This window comes from Chaetura pelagica, unplaced genomic scaffold (genome assembly GCF_000747805.2).
Source record: "Chaetura pelagica isolate M959 unplaced genomic scaffold, ChaPel_1.0 scaffold264, whole genome shotgun sequence".
Classification (NCBI taxonomy): Eukaryota; Metazoa; Chordata; class Aves; order Apodiformes; family Apodidae; genus Chaetura; species Chaetura pelagica.
In genome coordinates this window covers 432,176-451,270 of record NW_009953064.1, presented here as the reverse complement: position 1 = coordinate 451,270, position 19,095 = coordinate 432,176, and the positions used below count along the sequence as shown (strand labels likewise).

Here is a 19,095-nt window from a genome sequence, read left to right as displayed (position 1 = left end):
CTTTGTTATTAGACACAAAGTAGCAGCAGTGAAGGTTGTATGAGGTCAGGGTCCTGTCTGGAAAGATCATGCTATTGAGGAATTTCAATGTTATGACTGCTCCTTGTACTGGGCAGTGAGCTGTGCCTTTCTTCTGCAAACCAGCACTGGTGTTCCAGGCTGGAAGGGGTCTCCATTCGCGCTGTTTGTCTTGCAGTACTCGCTTGGAGATGGGGAAGTGGATGGAAGACCTGAACATGGCAATTGAAATGGCCAAGAAATCTACTGAGAAATCTGACATGCTTCTGGAAAACTCTCTATGCAATCGCTCCAACAGTAAGTGGTGTTTCCTGCCTTCTTGAAAAGCAGCAGTTGTCATGTCCTTTTCATTTGTCCTATTGTGAATTTGGTGACATAAATGGAGAATTTTTAAAATTCATATGCTGATGGAGAGTTATTGTGCTCTTGTGTTATTTTAACTTGAAGAAATGTGCTTGTTTTCCTAGACTGATATTTCAGGCAGCTTTAATGCAGCAGAGATGCTCCACTTGCAAAACTTTTGATTCTTATTTACCTCTTACATAGGTTTTTCCTCAAAATAACCATGTAGTATTTTTTTCTTGCCCAGAATTTTGATGTCTTTGGAGATCAGCAAGTTCTTCTATAGCCCAGTGTTCCTGTGCCTGTCTCTGCTGGTGTTACGGATGTGCTGGAACACGTAGTATCCCTTCTTGGAGCACTTTTCCCTATTCCTCACTAAGAATCCACTGAAGATGAAGTGTGGAGATTTTTTTTTGTTTTACACAGTATTGAGTCGGCTGCCCCAGTCATGAGAGCCAAAATTATCTGCTCAGAGTGGCCTTTAGGAGCCATGTAATGCATTTTAAAACAGGACCGTTGCCAGAGAGAAGTCTTTTTTTCCCCAGGAACCCCTGCTTTCCCTGGCTCTTTTTATTGCACATTTTTAAACCGATGCTGAATTCTCCTCCCCCAGGATCCTCTGATGAGGTCTCTCTAGAGCAGGAGTCTGAAGATGACATACACTCTTCTCGTAGCTCCCTGGACAGGCAGAGCCACCACCGTGCCAACACAACCATGCACGTATGCTGGTACCGCAACACCAGCGTCTCCATGACTGACCACAGTGTGGCTGTCGAGGTACCCACAGGGCACAGCTCCCAACCTCTCATTCTCTCCATCCCAACTCACTCGGCCTCCACTCCATCTCCCACATCCCTTGGCAGCATCTCTGTGGTCCTGGGACAGCGTGGGCCACTAAAAGGCCACTTGCTTGCCCCTCTCTGTGCATGTCTGTGTGTCCGCTCTCCTGACAGCCGGGCTTGGCTTTGGCAGAGGCACTGAAGGAGGGGAGTTTGAAAGGAAACCCTGGAGGATAAGTTACCTGGCCATGGTATTTTCCTTTTAGAGATAGACTCAGCTGTACTGAGGTCTGGTTAGTTGCTGTACTGCACCTAGAATTAGGAATCATAGAATCACAGAAAGGTTTGAGTTGGAAGGGACATTAAATATCATCCAGCTCCAACCCCCTGCATGGGCAGGGACACCTCCCACCAGCCCAGGTTGCTCCAAGCCCCATCCAACCTGCCCTTCAACACCGCCAGGGATGGGGCAGCCACAGCTTCCCTGGGCAACCTGTGAAGAAGACTAAGTTCCATGGGAATAGACTCCCCTGCTTTTCTGTCTCTGGCAGGGCAGGAAGCTTTAGGAAGTGCCATTTTATGGCAGTGTCGTGTTATGCTGAGCAGATTTCTCATGTGCCTGCTGAGCTGCTGTTACCTGGGGTCTTGCCACTGGGCGTGGCTTGATGCAGCAATGGTGGCACGTTTGGGGACTGAATCCTGCAGACTTTGAGTCTGTTCAGTGCTCCTTACGCAGAGTGCTGCTTGCACTGACAGTGTGCTTTCACTTTAGGCAGCAGCAGCTGAGCAAGGTCATTTGGGTAGGACACCTTCCTGAAGGCAAACATGCTTGGAGAATTCCAGAAGTGGGAAAAACCCTAAATACCATGAAGAGAAAACAGAGGTCACTAACTAGACAAACAGCAATGGGCAGAGCCCTGAATCCATGTATTTGTACCTTCCTGTTTTCCCTGCCATGCCATTAAGGCACTTTTTGTTTCATGGAGGGAGTTAAGTCAGGCATGGAATTCCCTGGGTGTTAGTGATGTGGAGAGCTTCTCCATCAGCTCAGTAAAGGAAGTTCTGTAGATGTTAGGCTCAAGGTCCAGAAGTTGGGCACTTCAGCTGGCAAAGAAAGTGGTTTCTCTTGATGGGCACAAGCCTTCCTTCCCCTGCTGGTATCCTTGGGAAAGGTTCTTCCTGGCTGGTCTGTACCTGGACAATGAGACCACCCTGCTACAGGCTCTGGGATTACACGTGCGAGTTCTTGCAGCTCCCTCACTTCCATCTGTTCCATGTTCTAATACCATCATTTTTTTTCCCCCCACCATCCATTTTCCTTTAACAGACATCTTTCTCGCATCACTTCTCTTATCCTAATGTTCTGTTTTTCTGTTTCTCTCCCCCTTTTCTCTGCTCAGTTTTCTGCTCTCTTGCTGTTTCTCCAGAGCTTCCTCCTCGCTATTTGCTGGGCCAGGCCCAACGGCCCAACACAATCACCCATGTTTGTTGGTACCGGAACCAGAGCCTATCCCTGTCTGATTACCTGTGCATGATCCAGGTAAAAATGCCTCTGAAGTTCTGCACTAATGGGGAGGAGCCATGGGATGCCAAGGAAAATGTCCTGCTGCTCACTTCCTACGCTCTGTGAGCAGCCCATGTGTGCTAGTGTGAGGGTGCCCCATCCAACCCGCAGCAGGTTTCATGTTCCCTTGCTGATACAGGATTTCCTCCTAGTTCTGCTTCCCAAAATGGTTCCCTGTGTAAAACTGCTGTGTGTCCTGTCTTTAATTACAAAATCCATGTGCTGTCATTCCATGCCCCAGGTTTCCTTACCCTGCTGCACAAGCACTTGATGACTGACTCCAAGGCAGCAATGTCCAACTTCCCTGCTTGCCATGCTGGGCTTGGCTTTGCCTATCTGCCACATGTAGCTTGTCCACAACTCTGGCACCCTCTGTTTCCTCCTCTGCTTTATTTTCCTTCCTGCACAATCTGTTCTAGGTAGTTTTTTGTGCATGTAAAAAAGGGTGGCTGAAGGGATGGCCACCCTGGTGGTTGTCACCAGTCCCTTGACTGTAGGCTGTGAAGGAGGGTGGTTGCTGGAGGGTGCAGCATCCTCCTGTGTGCTGCCTGATACTGTGCTGAGGTGCTTAAACGTGGAGGGGAACTTGCTATTAGTGGAGAGAAATCACTAATTAGTTCATAAGGTGACAGTTGTGAATTTGTGACGCTGCAAAGTCACTTAAGTCACCACGTGAAGTATCTGGGAGGCCTTTTACAACAGGGGAGTAAGTGCAGGAGGGGGAGTTTATAGCAGGGCAGCCTTAAGCTTTTTATCTGGGGCAACTGGTTTGTCCTGCAGGACAGTGAGCTGGGGTTTCACAGAGTGTTTTTGTCATTCCATGCTAGAACCAGCTCTCTGGATACTTGCTGAGGAAGTTCAAGAACAGCAATGGCTGGCAGAAACTGTGGGTTGTCTTCACCAACTTCTGCTTGTTCTTCTACAAAACACATCAGGTGAGCAAATGTAGCTGAGAGGATGGGGCTTGGGGTGTTGGTGGGAACCAGGGGGTCAGTGGCTTTCTGCTCAGGGTGCAGCTCACTGCTATTTGAAGTGGAAGAAGAGGTAGTTTGTAAACAAGCCAGTCTCTGTAAGGCCATGGGCCCTTCTTGCAAAATTTTTTCAGGATTTCCAATCCTGATGATGATACTGACCTTCTGTGGGTGGGGGCTGAAATGTCTCTTTGTGCAGTAACTCACAGAGGTGAAAAAATGGGCAGCCCTTGGTCAGTCTCTGCCCATTTCTGTCCCTGCTGGGCTTCAGCACACTGGGACAGGCATCAGGGATTCTTCTGCCCATGGTGCCTTCAGTGCCTGCTTGGTAACCAGCTGAGATGCACTGCAACCTGTGCCTTTTTGTCTCATGAATCCAATAAACTGTATTTATTCTTGCCTTCAGGGCACATTTCTTTTGGGAGGGATATTTGAACTTTCCTATTGGATCTGTGTTTGTTGTTCTAGAGAGTGTGGAGGAGGGGAAGGGGGGCAGCCCAGGAGGCAGTAGTGGGCAGGGAATAGAAGCAAATAAGTATAAAAACAGTGAAAGGAGTTGGGGGAAGGTTTAATCATAAGCTGTGAGAGGCCTTGCAAAAGATAAAGGCTGCTCCTTCTCCCATTCTCTCTTGAATAAAGTGCAAAGGCCTGACCTGTGCAGCACAGAGGAGTGTGTGTGTGTTGGGCTGAGCTGTGTGGCAGGGGATGCCTTGCACTAAGGGCTGGGCTCTTGGTCTGTTCCAGGATGATTATCCCTTGGCCAGTCTCCCACTGCTGGGCTATGCAGTCAGCTCCCCTCTGGAGGCAGATGGCATTCAGAAGGATTTTGTCTTCAAGCTGCAGTTCAAGTCCCATGTGTATTTCTTCAGGGCAGAGAGCAAATACACCTTTGAGAGGTAATTTTCTGCTTTCTCTGTCTGTCTTGGTAACATGCTGTTAACTCACCACATCATCCACAACCCTCTCTTTCCTCCTCACTGCTCCCTAGTCCCAGTGACTTTGCAGCACATTCTCAGTAGTGAAGTTCCCTACCTCTTCCTACTGATGATGTTCAGGGATCGATGCCTTGTCTGCCAAACTGGCCTCCTTCTGGGGGAGAGCTGGTGGTTGCATCTAGAGCTCTGGGCTCTGCTTTGTCTTAGGAGTCTGGGGCTTCCTTGGAGCTGGAGAGCAGCACAGGTAGAAGGGCTGTGGAGTCAGATTTTTAGTTCATGAGAGCTCTGGCAAGGATATTTTTTTCTTTTCCTCTCAGTCTCCGGAAACAGGGGTTGTAACACAAAAGACTGAGAGCAACAAATGCAGTGCTCTTTTGCATTTCATTGCTTAGCTTTGCTGTTAGGGGCTTCCACATGTGATCCAATGTGAATCCTGTTTAAAATCCATCAGGTACAAAACTTTGCTACAAAACTTCAGCTGTTGGAAACCTTGAGTTGTGTTCTGCCCTGCAGGGTGGTATTGGATGCTTTGGAGTGTGGTTTCATTGAGAAGGTGTCACCTATTTCCCCCTCCTTGGGAGAGTACCACGTATTTGTGAGCAAAGAAGGTTATCAGTAGCCAGCATGGATTCACCAAGGGGAAATCATGTCTGACTAATCTGATAGCCTTCTGTGATGGTGTGACAGGATGGAGAGATGCAGGGAGAAGAGTGGATGTTGTCTTCCTTGACTTTAGCAAGGCTTTTTGACAGTCTCCCTAAACATCCTTGTGGATAAGCTCAGGAAGTGTGACTTAAGAGGAGGGAACAGTGAGATGAATTCAGAACTGGCTGAACAACAGGGCCCAGAGGGTTGTGATCAACAGTGCATAGTCCAGTTGGAGCCCTGGGACAGGCTGCCCAGAGAGGTTGTGGAGTCTTCCTTCTCTGGAGACTTTCAAGACCCATCTGGACACATTCCTGTGTGATCTGCCCTGGGTGTTCCTGCTGCAGCAGGGGGGTTGGACTTGATGATCTTCAGAGGTCCCTTCCAACCCCTGTGATTCTATGAACAAACAGATGGGCTGCTCAAGACTGCAAAGTCATGCTCTTTAATCCATGTAGGGATTTCAAGGAGAAAATGTCTGATGCCTAATGGATGTTTGTCTTGCCTTCTTCCCTGCTGCTTTGCTGTTGTCCTTACAAGCAAGTCTGCTGCGTCATTTATTGTGAGAAAAGCAATCCATTCACTAAGGAGAATTTTTGTCAGCCTGTCCTCATTGGTAACACCTTCTGCACACTTACAAGAGACCATGGTGTTCCCTCATAGGAGCTCTGTGGAGCTCAAAGCACTGTGGAGCTGTTACTTGGACAGGCAGCCATGTTCTGCTCTGTATTTATTGCATCTCAAGCAACATATTTGAAGAATTAGTTCCTTAAAATAATTGTAAAAGTAGAAAACTTTGAAAAGGGTGCAGCTCATAATCAAAGATGATGCATCTGTGAATGAAGGGCTGAGCGTTCTTCATGTCCTTTCTTGCCAGGTGGATGGAGGTGATCAAGAGAGCCACCAGTACTCCAGCCAGGTCGAGCCTGCTGCTCCCAAAGGATGAGAAGGACAGTCACACAGACTGAAGCAGGGCAGAGCTGGATCTCTGCTGGAAATATCAACAAAAGAGGCAGGTGGAAACAGGAGTCTCTGGGGTTGATAAAACACAGAACCAGGAAGCTCATTTCCACCTGATATGGAAAGTGGGAGCAAGGGAGTTGCAAACAAGGATCACATCCTTTCCCAGTGGTATGGAAGAGGGTCAAGTCTGTTCAGGTTGAACCTACTTAGAGAGAAGCCAACAACCACAGAGCTCCAGCAAGCACCCATCGTGGGAGGGGGATTGTTCCCCTTGGACCTGGACAGTAAAACCCTTGCAGATGCCACCTTGTTCTTACATTCTGACTGGATGGTCAGCGTATACAGGAGCAAAACAGCAGCTGTCAGTGTGTGATGGGCTCCCAGAAATCCCTTTTCCTAACACCTGGCGTGGCTGCCTTGCTGCTGGCACAGTCAGACTGACAGGCTCCACAGGTGTGAACACAGCTCCTTGTGAACAGCAACTGCAGTTCTTGTGCAACAGCTCTGCTCTCTGAAAACTTTTCCAGGGGGAGTGAGAGGAGTGGCCCTCGGCTCAGCTGATGAGGTTTTGGTGTCTTGTGGGTCGGTACAGGTTAGGCTTGTGGTTTTTCCTCTGTACTCTGCTATGGCACATGCTAAGAAGGTCAATCACTATTTTCATATCACAGCTCCAGAGTTTCTTTATCCTGTAGTAGGCATTGCTTAAGGCTTGGGATGGCAAACACACTCCCCACCCTGATCTGGGGGATGTTTTCAAGGCATTTAAGCAATACAGGAGAACAAGCTTCTCTGAAAGTCACTGTTACTTGTGCTTGTGTCACACAAAGACTTCTGAAAATACCTATTCTTACCTTTACATTTGGGGTGGGATCCATCTTCTGTTTCTCATGAAGGTGCAAAAGTCACTGGATTCCAGATGGAGCATTAGTGTCTGGGGACTCTATTAAATCTCTGTATTCAATCTGAAAGGTTTGTAGCTTGTTCTGTTTTTGTAAAGCTGTCACCTTCAGTTGCCTCTGTGGAAGGACTGAAATAAGCTAAGTGCCACAAAAAGCTGCTGGCTGTGGCTTTGATGGGCTCTAGGAACTCTACTTTTATATTAGCTAGAAAGGTTTCTGTGTATTTAGAATAAGGAACAATGAAGTGGTGTAGTGAAAGAACAAGGAAAGTGTTGGATGTTGTGAGGATGGAGGAGTGTGGAGATCCCTGTGAAAAGGGGAAGTTCAGAGGCCAGCACGTGCATTCTCCAGGGCTGGTTCAGGTTATGGTCTAGAACATATGCAGGATGAGGACTGCAGGAGGGGGTTCCAGAGGGATTTTCCAGACCTCTTACATGGAATTTGCATCCTGGAGGAGATGACTGACTGCAAATCCAGCCTTCACTGCCCCTGTCACAGAGACCATTGTCCCATGTAAGTTAAATGTACTTAATTTATTAGTGTCTTCATTTTTTTTTTTTAATTAACTTTTTTCCTGTCCTCTAGGGCACGTTTCAAATAATGGATTGTCCTAGAGCCCTGGTCATCAATACTTATTAAGAGGTATTACTGTCTGAAACTGGGAATGAGAGCAAAGCCAGTCTTCTCTAATTTGGCATTCCTTGCAGCAGTGGAGGATATTGCACCTATAAAAAAGTACTACAGCCCCTGTCACAGAGACCATTGTCCCATGTAAAAGTTATGTACTTAATTTATTAGTGTCTTCATTTTTTTTTTTTTAATTAACTGTTGTACCTGTACACATGTGGATTGACTAGATACAACGCAGCTGACTGTGACTGCTGAAAATAAATAGCATCTTGATATAAAACTTTTATCAGCCTCTCTGTTCCTGAGCTTGTGGGAAGATGGATGGCACCTGCACAGCAGCAGTGCTTTTTCTTGGACATGAGAGAGGAGGTTTCATGGATTTATGGATCTTTGCATCCAGTGGTTCTCCTGGATGATAGTGGCAGCTCCTTTGTCAGTCACAGCCTGGGTTAGCCCCTTGCAGGAGCAGGTTGCTGTGAGGCTTGGCCTTTAACCCCAGCCTTTCATTGCTCTCACCTACTGCAGCAGAGCTTTTTCTAGAGCCAGGATTTAAAATGATTAGAGTGGTCAAGTTCCTGAGTAGTTTGCCAAGACTGGTTTTCGGCTCACAGGGCATCAGCTGCTCGCCCCGCAGCAAGAGGCAGCACCGGCTCAGAGTGAGGGGGTGAAGCTGGGAGGGACTGGCAAACCCCGCCTCTCTGGCCAGCCCGTGCCACTGCTCCATCACCCTCACAACTGCAAAGGGAGAGCGACACGGAGGCAGTGAGCTCCTGGTTTCAGCTTTTACAGTCGAACCTGAGCCTAAATGCTACAGACCGACAACCAGATGCCAACAAGAACATCCCTGCAGTGCCCTGTACGGCTACACCCCAGGTGTGCCTCCCCTTGACCCAGGGCAGGGCAGCAGGAAGGTGTAACAAACAGCCCTTTGGCTCTGTTCCCTCCTTGCACAAAAAGTCCGAGGCCATGTCACTGTCAGATGTTCCTGAGGCAGGAAGATGTGGGGGAAGACCAAGAGGAAGGCAAAGAAAATCAGCTCAACCAACCACTTTCTCCCCCCATAAAATCAAGCTCCAATAGCCTCCTTCGTTTTGTTACTTTATTGAAAGTGGCAGATCCCTTTCAACGTTTTTAAAAAGTAAAACCACTTTTGCTCTGAATACTGGACGAAGTTTGTGGGGATGTTTCCTTTAAAAAGAGTTGACTCGTGACACTGCAGTGCTTGTGAGGAACAACACAAGGTACCTTATTCACATGATTTGCTACCGTCACGAACAGCGACTTGAAAAGCAGCAGGAGCCCCCTCAGCCACCTTTCCTGCTGGACTTGCAGCCTCTGCCTTCCACCTCAGAAACATCTCCTGGCTCTTGAACTCCCTTCTCCTGAGGAATCAAATGGGTTTGTTCTCTTCATCATCAATGCAGGCTCTGAGATGACTTTTCACCACAGAGAGACACCACACTGCAGCAGATGAAGATCAAACAGTGCCACCTCCTCTGCTGGATGAGTTGGTGGTGTTGGCTGAGCCTGTATTTATCCATCAGGGAGGAAGAGGAAAGGATAGTCATAAGCTAAAGTAAACACCACACACCAGGGGAGGGAATGTCTGGGCCTTTTGAGCCATGTTGAGCCCAGCACTTACAGTCTGCAGCTCTGAATCAAAGTACCAAACACCAAGCCAAGTTACTAACCGAGTGGCCTGTCTTGCACCAAAATGCTGAACAGCTACAGCTTTTGTTCTGGGTGGCTTTGGGGTGAGCCACATCATCCACACCAACAGCCAGACAGAAAGGTCTGGATGTCTAAGATCTTGCTGACTTAATGGGAATATCTTTACAATTAGAGAGCAGATCTCAAAGCAACCAGCTATGGGGAGTTATTTTCCTAAGTCTGTTTTTCTAGACTTTTAAAGTATAGGTTTAAGATCTGTACATTTACCTGAATTAAAGATTTGCTTTATAAACTAGTGTTACACAGAAAGCAAAGCTACTTGGGAATGGCTCCACTAGAATACCTTAAGCAGCCACTACAGCAGCAGATGCTTTACTTTCTTTGCCAGCAAACACCACCACAGCTTGTCCACTGGAGCAGAGCTCTTGGCATCAGCCAGTCCAGATCCCAGACTGAAAGAGCCAGAAAGTGGAAGCTGAGCAGGGGATGGAGGCCTGGAGCAGCTTTTGCAAGCCCCCAGCCACACCACAAGGACACTCCTGCTGCCAGCCAGTTCATATCTTTCTGCAGAGGACAGGTTCCTTGCCCCAAGCAGTGCTACCCATGTCCCACCCTTTTGAACTGTCATTGCCTCTGGCTCTCATGTTCCTTCTACCCCCTTTTTTAAATTCTTCTGCACTGCTTGGCCACACGCAGTGAGTGTCTGCTCAGCTAGGAGACCATGCCTGCCCAACCTGCCTACCTAGTTGCTGCAGGGGCAGGAAGCAGCAAGGATGGGAACTCCACCATCTCCCAAACCACACCTACCACCTTGCCTTCTAGTCCCTGGAGACTCAAGGCAAGTTCTGCTGTTGCCTGAATTGGATGATGTCCCAGAGCTACAAGTACAGTCAGCAAACCCATCCTCCTGGGAAACCACAAGCTGGGAAAGAGCAGCAGCAGCTCAGGTCAGCTGCTGCTCTACTGGAAAGCTTTTCATTACTAGTGCGTGAAGGAGCTGAAGCAATCCTCCAGGACAATGGGAGAGCTGCTTTAACTTTCCCAGAGACTTTAAAGCATGGAGAGCTTCCAAACATACCTGCACTCACGCATGACTGCTCACAAACACTCCTTTAGGAAGGACAGGAGGCTGAGTCCATCAGACTTGCCTTTGAAACAGAATCTCCCTCTTCTCCAGCAGCCAGGCATTGACCAATAACAAGCAGTGAATCAAACCAAGCCAAAATGGATACATCCATAGGGAAACAATTAAAAACTGCATTGATTACATTGTAAAAACAATTAGACCACCCCTCTCGGGTTCTGCAAAAGGTCTAAATTGTACTTGCATTGCAAACCCCACCCTGGGTTATCATGGAAAGGGTGTGTAATATGAGGGCTCTGAAATGTCCTGGAGTCCGTAACACAAGGTTACATCCAACAGCAGAGGGTGGGTCTGGATTAGAGATGTAGTTCTTATGAAGCTGGGAAAAAATCCTTCCCCCCTCAAACCAGCAGCAGGGGGCAGAGGTGTCAGCGGGCAGAGCTCAGGTGGTTCCGACTGTGTGAAAACCTGCAAGGAAGAACAGGTGGAACTGGTCACCTCTGTCCCTGTCCTCACCTGGCAGGTGGCCCGTGTGACTGCACCAGCCACTGCCTGTGGGTGAGGAGGTAAGCCTGGATGTGTTTGTCCCCACTCCCACCAGCAGTTTGCTAGAGAATTCCTGAAAGAAAAACAAAACCCAGCCCTTGAACAGAGAGCCAAGGTGGCACTTGTTCTCATGCCTTGAAAAACTCAGTTTTAGGCAACCAGGAAATGTTGAGCACTAGTGTGTTACAGTAAGGAACACCCAGGGTCTCTGAGGTTTTGCAGACCTCCAAACCACCACCCTCCTGCACTTCTGCACCATCCAGCTGTGCCATTTCTGGGCTGACAGATGTGAGACAGATGCCCTACACAGCAACCCTAGGCTAAAGATCTTGCAGCCATCACCAGGACACTTTCCTGTGACCTTGACAGGTCAGACAGGAGACAAGAGCATTCATCTCCCAGCTTTAGGTGATCATTAGGTGAGGGATCTGAGCAGACTCACAGCATGTTTGCTTGAAAGCTTGAATGACTTAGAAGCCCCCAAGGATGGCCAGTTATTTTGGGTCCTTAATATCTAAAGTTTGCTTGCCAGCAGCCCATGGATACTTGAGGAACAAGGCACAAACTGTGCCAGATTAAATCCATCAGAAGTGCTTAGAAAGCCCAAGTTCAAGGTGTCAAGACTGTAAAGTTTGGGCTGTGTTTACACTCCAAATGGCTCCTTTGGTCACACATACAGCAAAAGACTTTACTCCCAGTCTTCTAACCTGTGAGGGGCCAAATGTTAAGTTTCTTGGCTGGTGAGGGAAGGGTGAGATTTAGGAGAGCTTGATGTGAAAGGATGAAAAACAAAATAAAAGCAATTAAATACAGCCTGATAAACCTGTGACCAGGATTTGAGATTATTGTCTGCACTATATGGATATGCCTGAACTTGGTGCCAGTTGTGGAGGCAGGATTGACACAGCATCTGCTGAGCAACAAAGAATGAGCAACAAACAAATAGTGTCTCTTTCCTATGCAGGGAGGTTGGATCTAGATGATCTTTGAGGTCCCTTCCAACCCAAACCAGTCTGTGATTCTATGAAGGAACTCCATTCTACCAGCTTGAACTCCTTCACTGGTTTAGTAAGTAATTCACTTCAGGAAAGAAGCACTTTGGTGCCACCTGAAGCTGGACAAGCAGAGTGACTGGCTGCACATAGTGCTGTAAAGCACATTCCTTGCAATGAAACAGATTCTATTCCAGAAATGACCCTGCTGGCATCCTGCAGTTCTCACCAGCTGGGCAATAGGACCAGAAGGATGTCATATATATGTGCAACATGAAGGTGAACAGCAGCACCTTTCTGTGCTCTGCAGCATTCATCTACACTACAGAAAGCTCTTCAGGATGAGAAAGGACTTCTGAGGCAAGAAGAACTGCTTCCACTAAGTGAAAAGCAGTTCTTCTAGCCTCAGAAGTCCTTCCACTAAGTGAAAAGCAGTTGGAAGAAGAAACTTAGGGACTGCTGGGTCAGCTATCATCAATATGCACTTCTTGGGTGTCCTGACTGCTCGGTACCAGCCTTTACCACAGCCACAGAGTATGACAATGGTTTGGTTCCTGCCAGCCCCACCCCAGCTCACACTGTGCAGGACACTTACCTTTGTACCCTCTCCACCATGTGTGCTATCAGTTTGTCAGAGATGCCTGGGCAGGACTCCTCAGCCAGGCTGAAGGCATTTTCCAGCTCCTCCATAGCTCCCACGTTGCCTCCAGTCTGCTTGTGCTTATCTTTAAGCTGCAAAGCAGAACCGTGCATTAGCTCCTTGTCTCTCTGTGGAGACACAGTGGTCAGGCAGTGCAGCCATTAAGTCACTTTCCCTTTTAGTATGACTCGCTATCAGTTTGTCAGAGATGCCTGGGCAGGACTCCTCAGCCAGGCTGAAGGCATTTTCCAGCTCCTCCATAGCTCCCACGTTGCCTCCAGTCTGCTTGTGCTTATCTTTAAGCTGCAAAGCAGAACCAGTGCATTAGCTCCTTGTCTCACTGTGGAGACACAGTGGTCAGGCAGTGCAGCCATTAAGTCACTTTCCCTTTTAGTATGACTCTAGGAGGGCACCTACATTGTCCTTAAAAAAACAAACAAACCATTGAAAAGGACTTTTTGTAGGTCAGGAAGATGGGATTCCAGTGGCTGTAGCTCAGACTTTCCTCCATGTGCTAAGGGCAATCAAAGTCATTAAGAAGCAGACCCTGATCTACTCTTAAACTAAATTATATTAGAAATGGATCAACAGCCCTGAAAAACTCCAAAGTAGTAACAGAACACAGAACTCCAGCTGTACCTGAACCAGCAGAGACACTTCTGCTGCACTCAAAGGCTGGCAGACAGGCAGGGTAGAGAAGACAGGAACCCCAGGAGTTAGTCACCACCACTTGCAGTAACCACAAACAAGTCTGAGTCTCTCCTAGTGACTGGGAGGCCAAGGGAGACTATTGCCTCACCACAGAGCCTGAGCCACTTGGCTCACCCGAGGGAGGGGAGGAAGGAAACCCACCCAGCAAGACCTCCACGTGCAGCACCTGACCTAGCTGAAAAGCCTTAGTTCACATCATCACTCCAACTAGGCCTCACCAGCCTCGAGTCTCCTTGCATGTGATTTCAGCTGTTCATTTGCAACAGTTAAACATCTGTCATGAAGGAGCTCCTGCTGGGTCACTCCTGCTAAGCCTGAAGGAGTCTCTCATTGGAAAGAAAACCCACAGTCCTATCCTCTGCAGCATTTCACACAAGCAGCTGATGCAGCAGACCCTTCCCTAGTGCATAGCATGACACAACCAGCTGAACACCAATCAGACATACCATGTGTGCCAGCTTAACCACTGTCCAGCTCAATCAGGCTCCTATGATTGTTGTCTACACTATATGGATGTGCCTGAACTTGGTGCCTGGCTGCACAAAGGCTTTTATTCACTGCTTGGCTCTTTCTTCTTAAGCAGAACCTTCTTTCCTACACCCTGCTGGAAATGTGGACTTGAAGCCCACAGTCAGTAGCCCCCTAATGACTCCTGTCCTCTTTTCCTCCCTTCAAACAGCTGGAGAGACAATCCAGCTCTGCTGATACATACACTATCCTGTTATTAATGGGGGCTTCTGCCTAACTCCACATCCCCACCCAGAGCACAAGGCAGGGAAACAGGGTAGATTTCCCAAATCCATTTTCTCTATCCAGCTTCCCCAGGCCACACAGCAGGTAACTCCTTAGCCCTGGTGTGCCAGCAAGAGCAGGCAAGGATGAATCAAGAAGATGGCCTGGTGACTGGCAAAGCCAACTCCTGCTCCAGTCCACCCCCATTTCCTTCAGTGGAAGGAAGCTGCTCTGTGGGCAGCAGCATCCAGCAGGGAAGATGCCCAGTGACGGGCAAGCTCAGGTACCTGCCTGCACTGACAGGAGCTGCACTTCAGTTACAGGAACCAGGGATATCAGAGCCCAGAGCTGCCCAGGCTAGGCTAGCAAGCCTAGGACACAGAAAAGAAACAAGTGCTCCTCTACCTCATCATCATCATCGGACAACACAGTAATGCTGTGCTTCTAGGAACACCAGTGTATTGGAGAGGACACTCCAGGGACATACTCGCCTTCCTCACACTCTGTACAGACCTCTGGACAAAGGCTTCATGATCACTCAACCCTGCTATGTACCCTACCTCCCTTCTCCAAATCCTTCCCCTTGACTCCTCCATGTCAGGAATCTCTTTGTCTCCAGCCACCGCAAACACCAAGAAGCTTCTACTCACCTCTCCAAAAACTGGGTGAACAAGGGTGGAGAGACACTGTGACCGTGGTTGCCTCTTGATGGGCTCAGTAGGCTGGAAGACAACACAGAAGTTAAAAGCACAGGCAAAGGCTCCCAGGGGACACAAACCACTAAGCCTTGGGTCAATCCATGGCAGCCCCCTACCAGCTCTCAGGAAAGCCCCAGAGTGCAGTGCCCTGATGATGAGGAAGAAGCAACTCTGGGGCACTAGCCCTTGGTACTAGACTAAAGCAGAACACAAGTGACCAGCAGCTTCCCCAGTACCCTCAAAAGCTTCTGTTAGTTGGGTCCACTTCCAAAGGAATGATAGCAAACAGACCTTCTGGGAGCCATGAAGAGCCATTCCTTTGTGCAGCTTGCTCAAGGAGTTGGGGCGAATAGTTGGGGGGAATGTCCAGATTGGACCCTGGTCTCCATCTTCTGTGTCTCCATCACTGCAAATAAAAAGGGGGAAGTCAAGACAAAGCCTCAGCTCCACACACTCCATAGTCCCAAGCTCTCCCCCCACCTGACTGTGTATCACCACAGGGCTCCAGGCATTTCCCTATCCCAGAAAAAATCCTGAAAAGAAACTGCTTCAGGCTCTACAGCCCATATCCAGAACCACAGAGGTATGAGGCAAGTACTACATCATGTTCCCAACTCACCAGAACCACCTTTTTGCTCTAGCCAGCTTGAAGACAGCTTCAAGTGCCGGTTACATTGAGAAGAATTTCAAGACAATCTAAGTTCACAGTTTGAGGGGCCAGGCTGAGATGTTTCAAGCCAACCTCCCAGAGCCATTGGTCACCTGAGTTGCTGCCAGCACCAAGTGAAGGGAAGCTCTGCTACAGCAGCCTGGCCACAACGTACCCTTTCCTCACCCAAGGCTCATAGCCTCAGTACCCTCTGCATCAGCAGCAATCCACAAAGTTGCCACAGTTACTAAAGCTCTTTGAAAAGGGGGTGTATTTAACTACACGTGCATAAAATACAGGCAACAAGAGCTTTGTTTCACTTGCCATGCACATGCTACGTGTTGCTTTAGTCCTCCTGATTTCTTCTACTCAGCAAAGAGGCTCCACAGGTTAAAACAGGACAGGTTGGATGGGGCTTGGAGCAACCTGGTCTCGTGGGAGACCATGCAGGGGGTTGGATGTAGATGATCTTTGAGGGCCCTTCCATCCCAAACCATTCTATGAAGAATAGAGCCCTGGGTCCCACTGAACAGGAGGAGCTCCCAGCCTGTTTCTTCAGGCACTTGCCTGCTCCCACAAACAGATGGTCCCACATCCTCCTGAGCTACTGTTAAGACTTCTAGCCCGGATGGGGAAAAGGACCTGAGCTGTTTGCAGCAGCCTACCCTGGGGCACTGTTCCTGGAGGGATTTAAAAGCCATGGAGACGTGGTGCTGAGGGTCATGGTAGTGGCCTGGGTTAACGGTTGGACTTGATGCCCATCAAGGTCTTTTCCAACCAGAAGGACCCAATGACTCTGTGCAGGGTGCAGCATCAACGTGTACGTACATATCGGAGTCACCAGAACTGGAATCCTCTCCGTGACCCTCTGACTTCCAGCGCTTGAACCGGTCGATCAGCTCCATCAGGAATGAGGTTTTCTTGGTGTAGCGTGTGATGAACTTGTGCTTGAGCAACTCTTTAGCTGTCGGCCTCTGGAGCAAAGAAGGAAAGCAGGCTGCATCCAACCATTGCTGCACACTACACATGCAAGACTTCCAAGTCTTGCCAGGCTTGCCCATCCATTTCCACAAGCTCCTTGTCTCCAAGAGCCTTGCACCAAAACGTCTTCCTGCTACATACATCTTTGACTTTTGCAATGCTTGACCCAAATTCACAAGTGGACAGCAATACTCACAAATCTAGGATCCTTATTGAGGCAGGCTTCCACAAACTCCTTGAAGGGCTTGCTGTGGTGACCCTCCAGTGTTGGAGGGTTGTTTTTGGGAATCAGGAAGAGAACTCTCATAGGATGTAAGTCAGAATTTGGAGGCTCTCCCTTTGCTAGTTCAATGGCTGTAATTCCAAGGGACCAGATGTCTGCCTGGAAGAAGAGCAAGAAAGGGCTTGTCTTATAACATCAGAGAGGGCATTTCATGTCTAACAGACTTCTCCCACAGATCCTGAACCACAACAGGAAAGCATCATTCTTGTATCAAGCAGTGCGTCCAACCCCTGCAGTAAGGCTAGCACCATCTCATACAGAGCAGCACCAAGCAGCAACCCTCCTGAGCTCCCAGCTCACCTTGAAGTCATAAGCAGACTGTTTGATGACCTCTGGTGCCATCCAGAATGGGGTCCCAACAAAGGTGTTTCTCTTGATTTGCGTGTCTGTCAACTGCCCAGCCACCCCAAAGTCAGCCAGTTTCACATCTCCTTGCTCCGAAAGCAGCACGTTGGCAGCTGTTCACACAAACAAGCATTAACTCCCCAGGTTTCTGAATCATCTCCAGCCCACACAGAACTGAACACTAAGAACAGATCTCCTGTGGCATCCTTCTTTGACCCAGTGAAAACCCTCAGCTCAGAGTTCCAGCCTCAGACTCACCCTCATGCTCTGATCTCTGCTGGATAACACAGAACAAGTTCATACATATTCAGAAGGGGAATCTTTCTAGGGTAGCAGCAAGGAGATGTGGAGAGCCACACAATCAACTAGGTGTGACTCCTGGCCACAAAGATAGGACAAAATGGCCCTCAAATGGTCTCCATTTTTCTTTAGAGCACCATTCAGCCCAGATTAAATAGCAGATCCTTCTAAAGAGCCCCAAACTCCTGGTCTAGTACTGCTTCCCACTCACTCAGCTTAAGGCAGTGTCATTGCTTGGGTTTTGAGATGGGTTATTTTTTTGGTAGGACTTTTTGTTCTGGGAGAAGCCCTACCTGCAAACTTCCAGCATTTCCCCACTCTGCTGGCAGCCAGGATCCCTGCAGGGCTGGCTGTGCTGGGAAGATGGAGTCTCACAAACGCAATGGAATATTTTTCTCCAAATCTCCCTGCATGAGGTTGATCTGCTCTGCCTGTTCACATCCCCTCCTGCAGAGGGTCAGAGCAGTCACATCCAGCACTGGCCATGTCTCCACAGGCCTGTCCTCCCACCCTCCTGCTGCTCTTTGATGCTCTGTGCTCAGTGTGGGACAGCTCTTTGGAAGGCAGAGGGCAGGTCTCTCTACAGCACATACAGCCCATGACTATGAAAGGCAGTGACAAGACAAGCTGACACAAGCTGTCCTGGTTTTCTAGAGCTCTGAACCCTACATAAGGACAGGTCACCTCCACAATAAGTTATAGCCATGATAACCAGCACACACACACCTGAGGGTCCTGCAGTAAAGCCAATGTCTAGACAGAAGTGAGAGCCAGCTAATATTTGAGATGCCTTTCATTGACTCCTTTGCTTTAGCCTCCTGCCTGTCTGAACTATAAATGCCACAGAAGAGCTGCAGACCCTCCTTACTGTTACTCTAAAGACACAAAAGCATGAATTGCAATAAAATGACAAACACTCCACGAAGATGATCCAAGGGCTGGAGCAGCTCTGCTCTGGAGCCAGGCTGGGAGAGTTAGGGTGTTCAGCCTGGAGAAGAGAAGGCTCCAGGGAGACCTTAAAGCACCTTCCAGTACCTGAAGGGGCTCCAGGAAAGCTGGGGAGGGGCTTGGGACAAGGGCAGGGAAGGAGAGGACAAGGGGGAAGGGATGAAAACTGGAAGAGGGGAGATTAAGGTGAGACATGAGGAGGAAATTCTGGAGTGTGAGGGTGGTGAGAGCCTGGCCCAGGTCGTCTGGGGAAGCTGTGGCTGCCCCATCCCTGGCAGTGTTGAAGGGCAGGTTGGATGGGGCTTGGAGCAACCTGGGCTGGTGGGAGGTGTCCCTGCCCATGCAGGGGGTTGGATCTAGGTGATTTTTGAGGTTCCTTCCAACCCAAACCAGTCTGTGATTCTATGATCAGATTCAGAAACAAGCAACCCAACAGAAAAAGCAGCACTAAGAAACAGACTTTAAAACCTCTCAGACTATTGCTGTATAATAGTTCTGAATCTTATGTTAGTAACATCCCTTACAAGAAAGAGAGCTGATCTCTCCAATCCTACCTTTGATGTCCCTGTGGATCTTCCTCTCAGAGTGAAGATAATCCAAACCCTTTAGAATTTCTCTCAGGATAGTAGCTATGTAAGTCTCCTCCAGGGGTCCTGGCTTTAGCTGATAAAAGGGCAGAAAAAATTACTTAAAAGAGCTGATTGATGTCCTGGATTTTCCAGCTTCTCAGTTTGTTACTTAGAAACCTTGGCCAAGCAGGTTGTGTTCA

General features: G+C 48.6%; 2 protein-coding genes across 2 annotated transcripts in view; one reads left to right on the top strand and one right to left on the bottom strand.

Annotated features, from left to right (window-relative positions):
* Window positions 1-6,222, top strand: part of FARP2 (FERM, RhoGEF and pleckstrin domain protein 2) — a 55,965-nt gene extending 49,743 nt beyond the window's left edge. The window contains exons 23-27 of the mRNA XM_009996721.1: window positions 197-315; window positions 974-1,137; window positions 3,531-3,638; window positions 4,419-4,570; window positions 6,132-6,222. Of these exons, the coding sequence (XP_009995023.1) occupies window positions 197-315; window positions 974-1,137; window positions 3,531-3,638; window positions 4,419-4,570; window positions 6,132-6,222 (634 nt within the window). The remainder of the gene's footprint in view (window positions 1-196; window positions 316-973; window positions 1,138-3,530; window positions 3,639-4,418; window positions 4,571-6,131) is intronic.
* Window positions 6,223-10,593: 4,371 nt separating this feature from the next.
* STK25 (serine/threonine kinase 25) overlaps window positions 10,594-19,095 on the bottom strand; it is an 11,078-nt gene continuing 2,576 nt past the window's right edge. The window contains exons 4-11 of the mRNA XM_009996722.1: window positions 18,881-18,989; window positions 17,034-17,191; window positions 16,647-16,832; window positions 16,298-16,443; window positions 15,112-15,226; window positions 14,773-14,844; window positions 12,635-12,771; window positions 10,594-10,969 (exon numbers count right to left, since the gene is read on the bottom strand). Of these exons, the coding sequence (XP_009995024.1) occupies window positions 10,930-10,969; window positions 12,635-12,771; window positions 14,773-14,844; window positions 15,112-15,226; window positions 16,298-16,443; window positions 16,647-16,832; window positions 17,034-17,191; window positions 18,881-18,989 (963 nt within the window). The 3' untranslated portion in view covers window positions 10,594-10,929. The remainder of the gene's footprint in view (window positions 10,970-12,634; window positions 12,772-14,772; window positions 14,845-15,111; window positions 15,227-16,297; window positions 16,444-16,646; window positions 16,833-17,033; window positions 17,192-18,880; window positions 18,990-19,095) is intronic.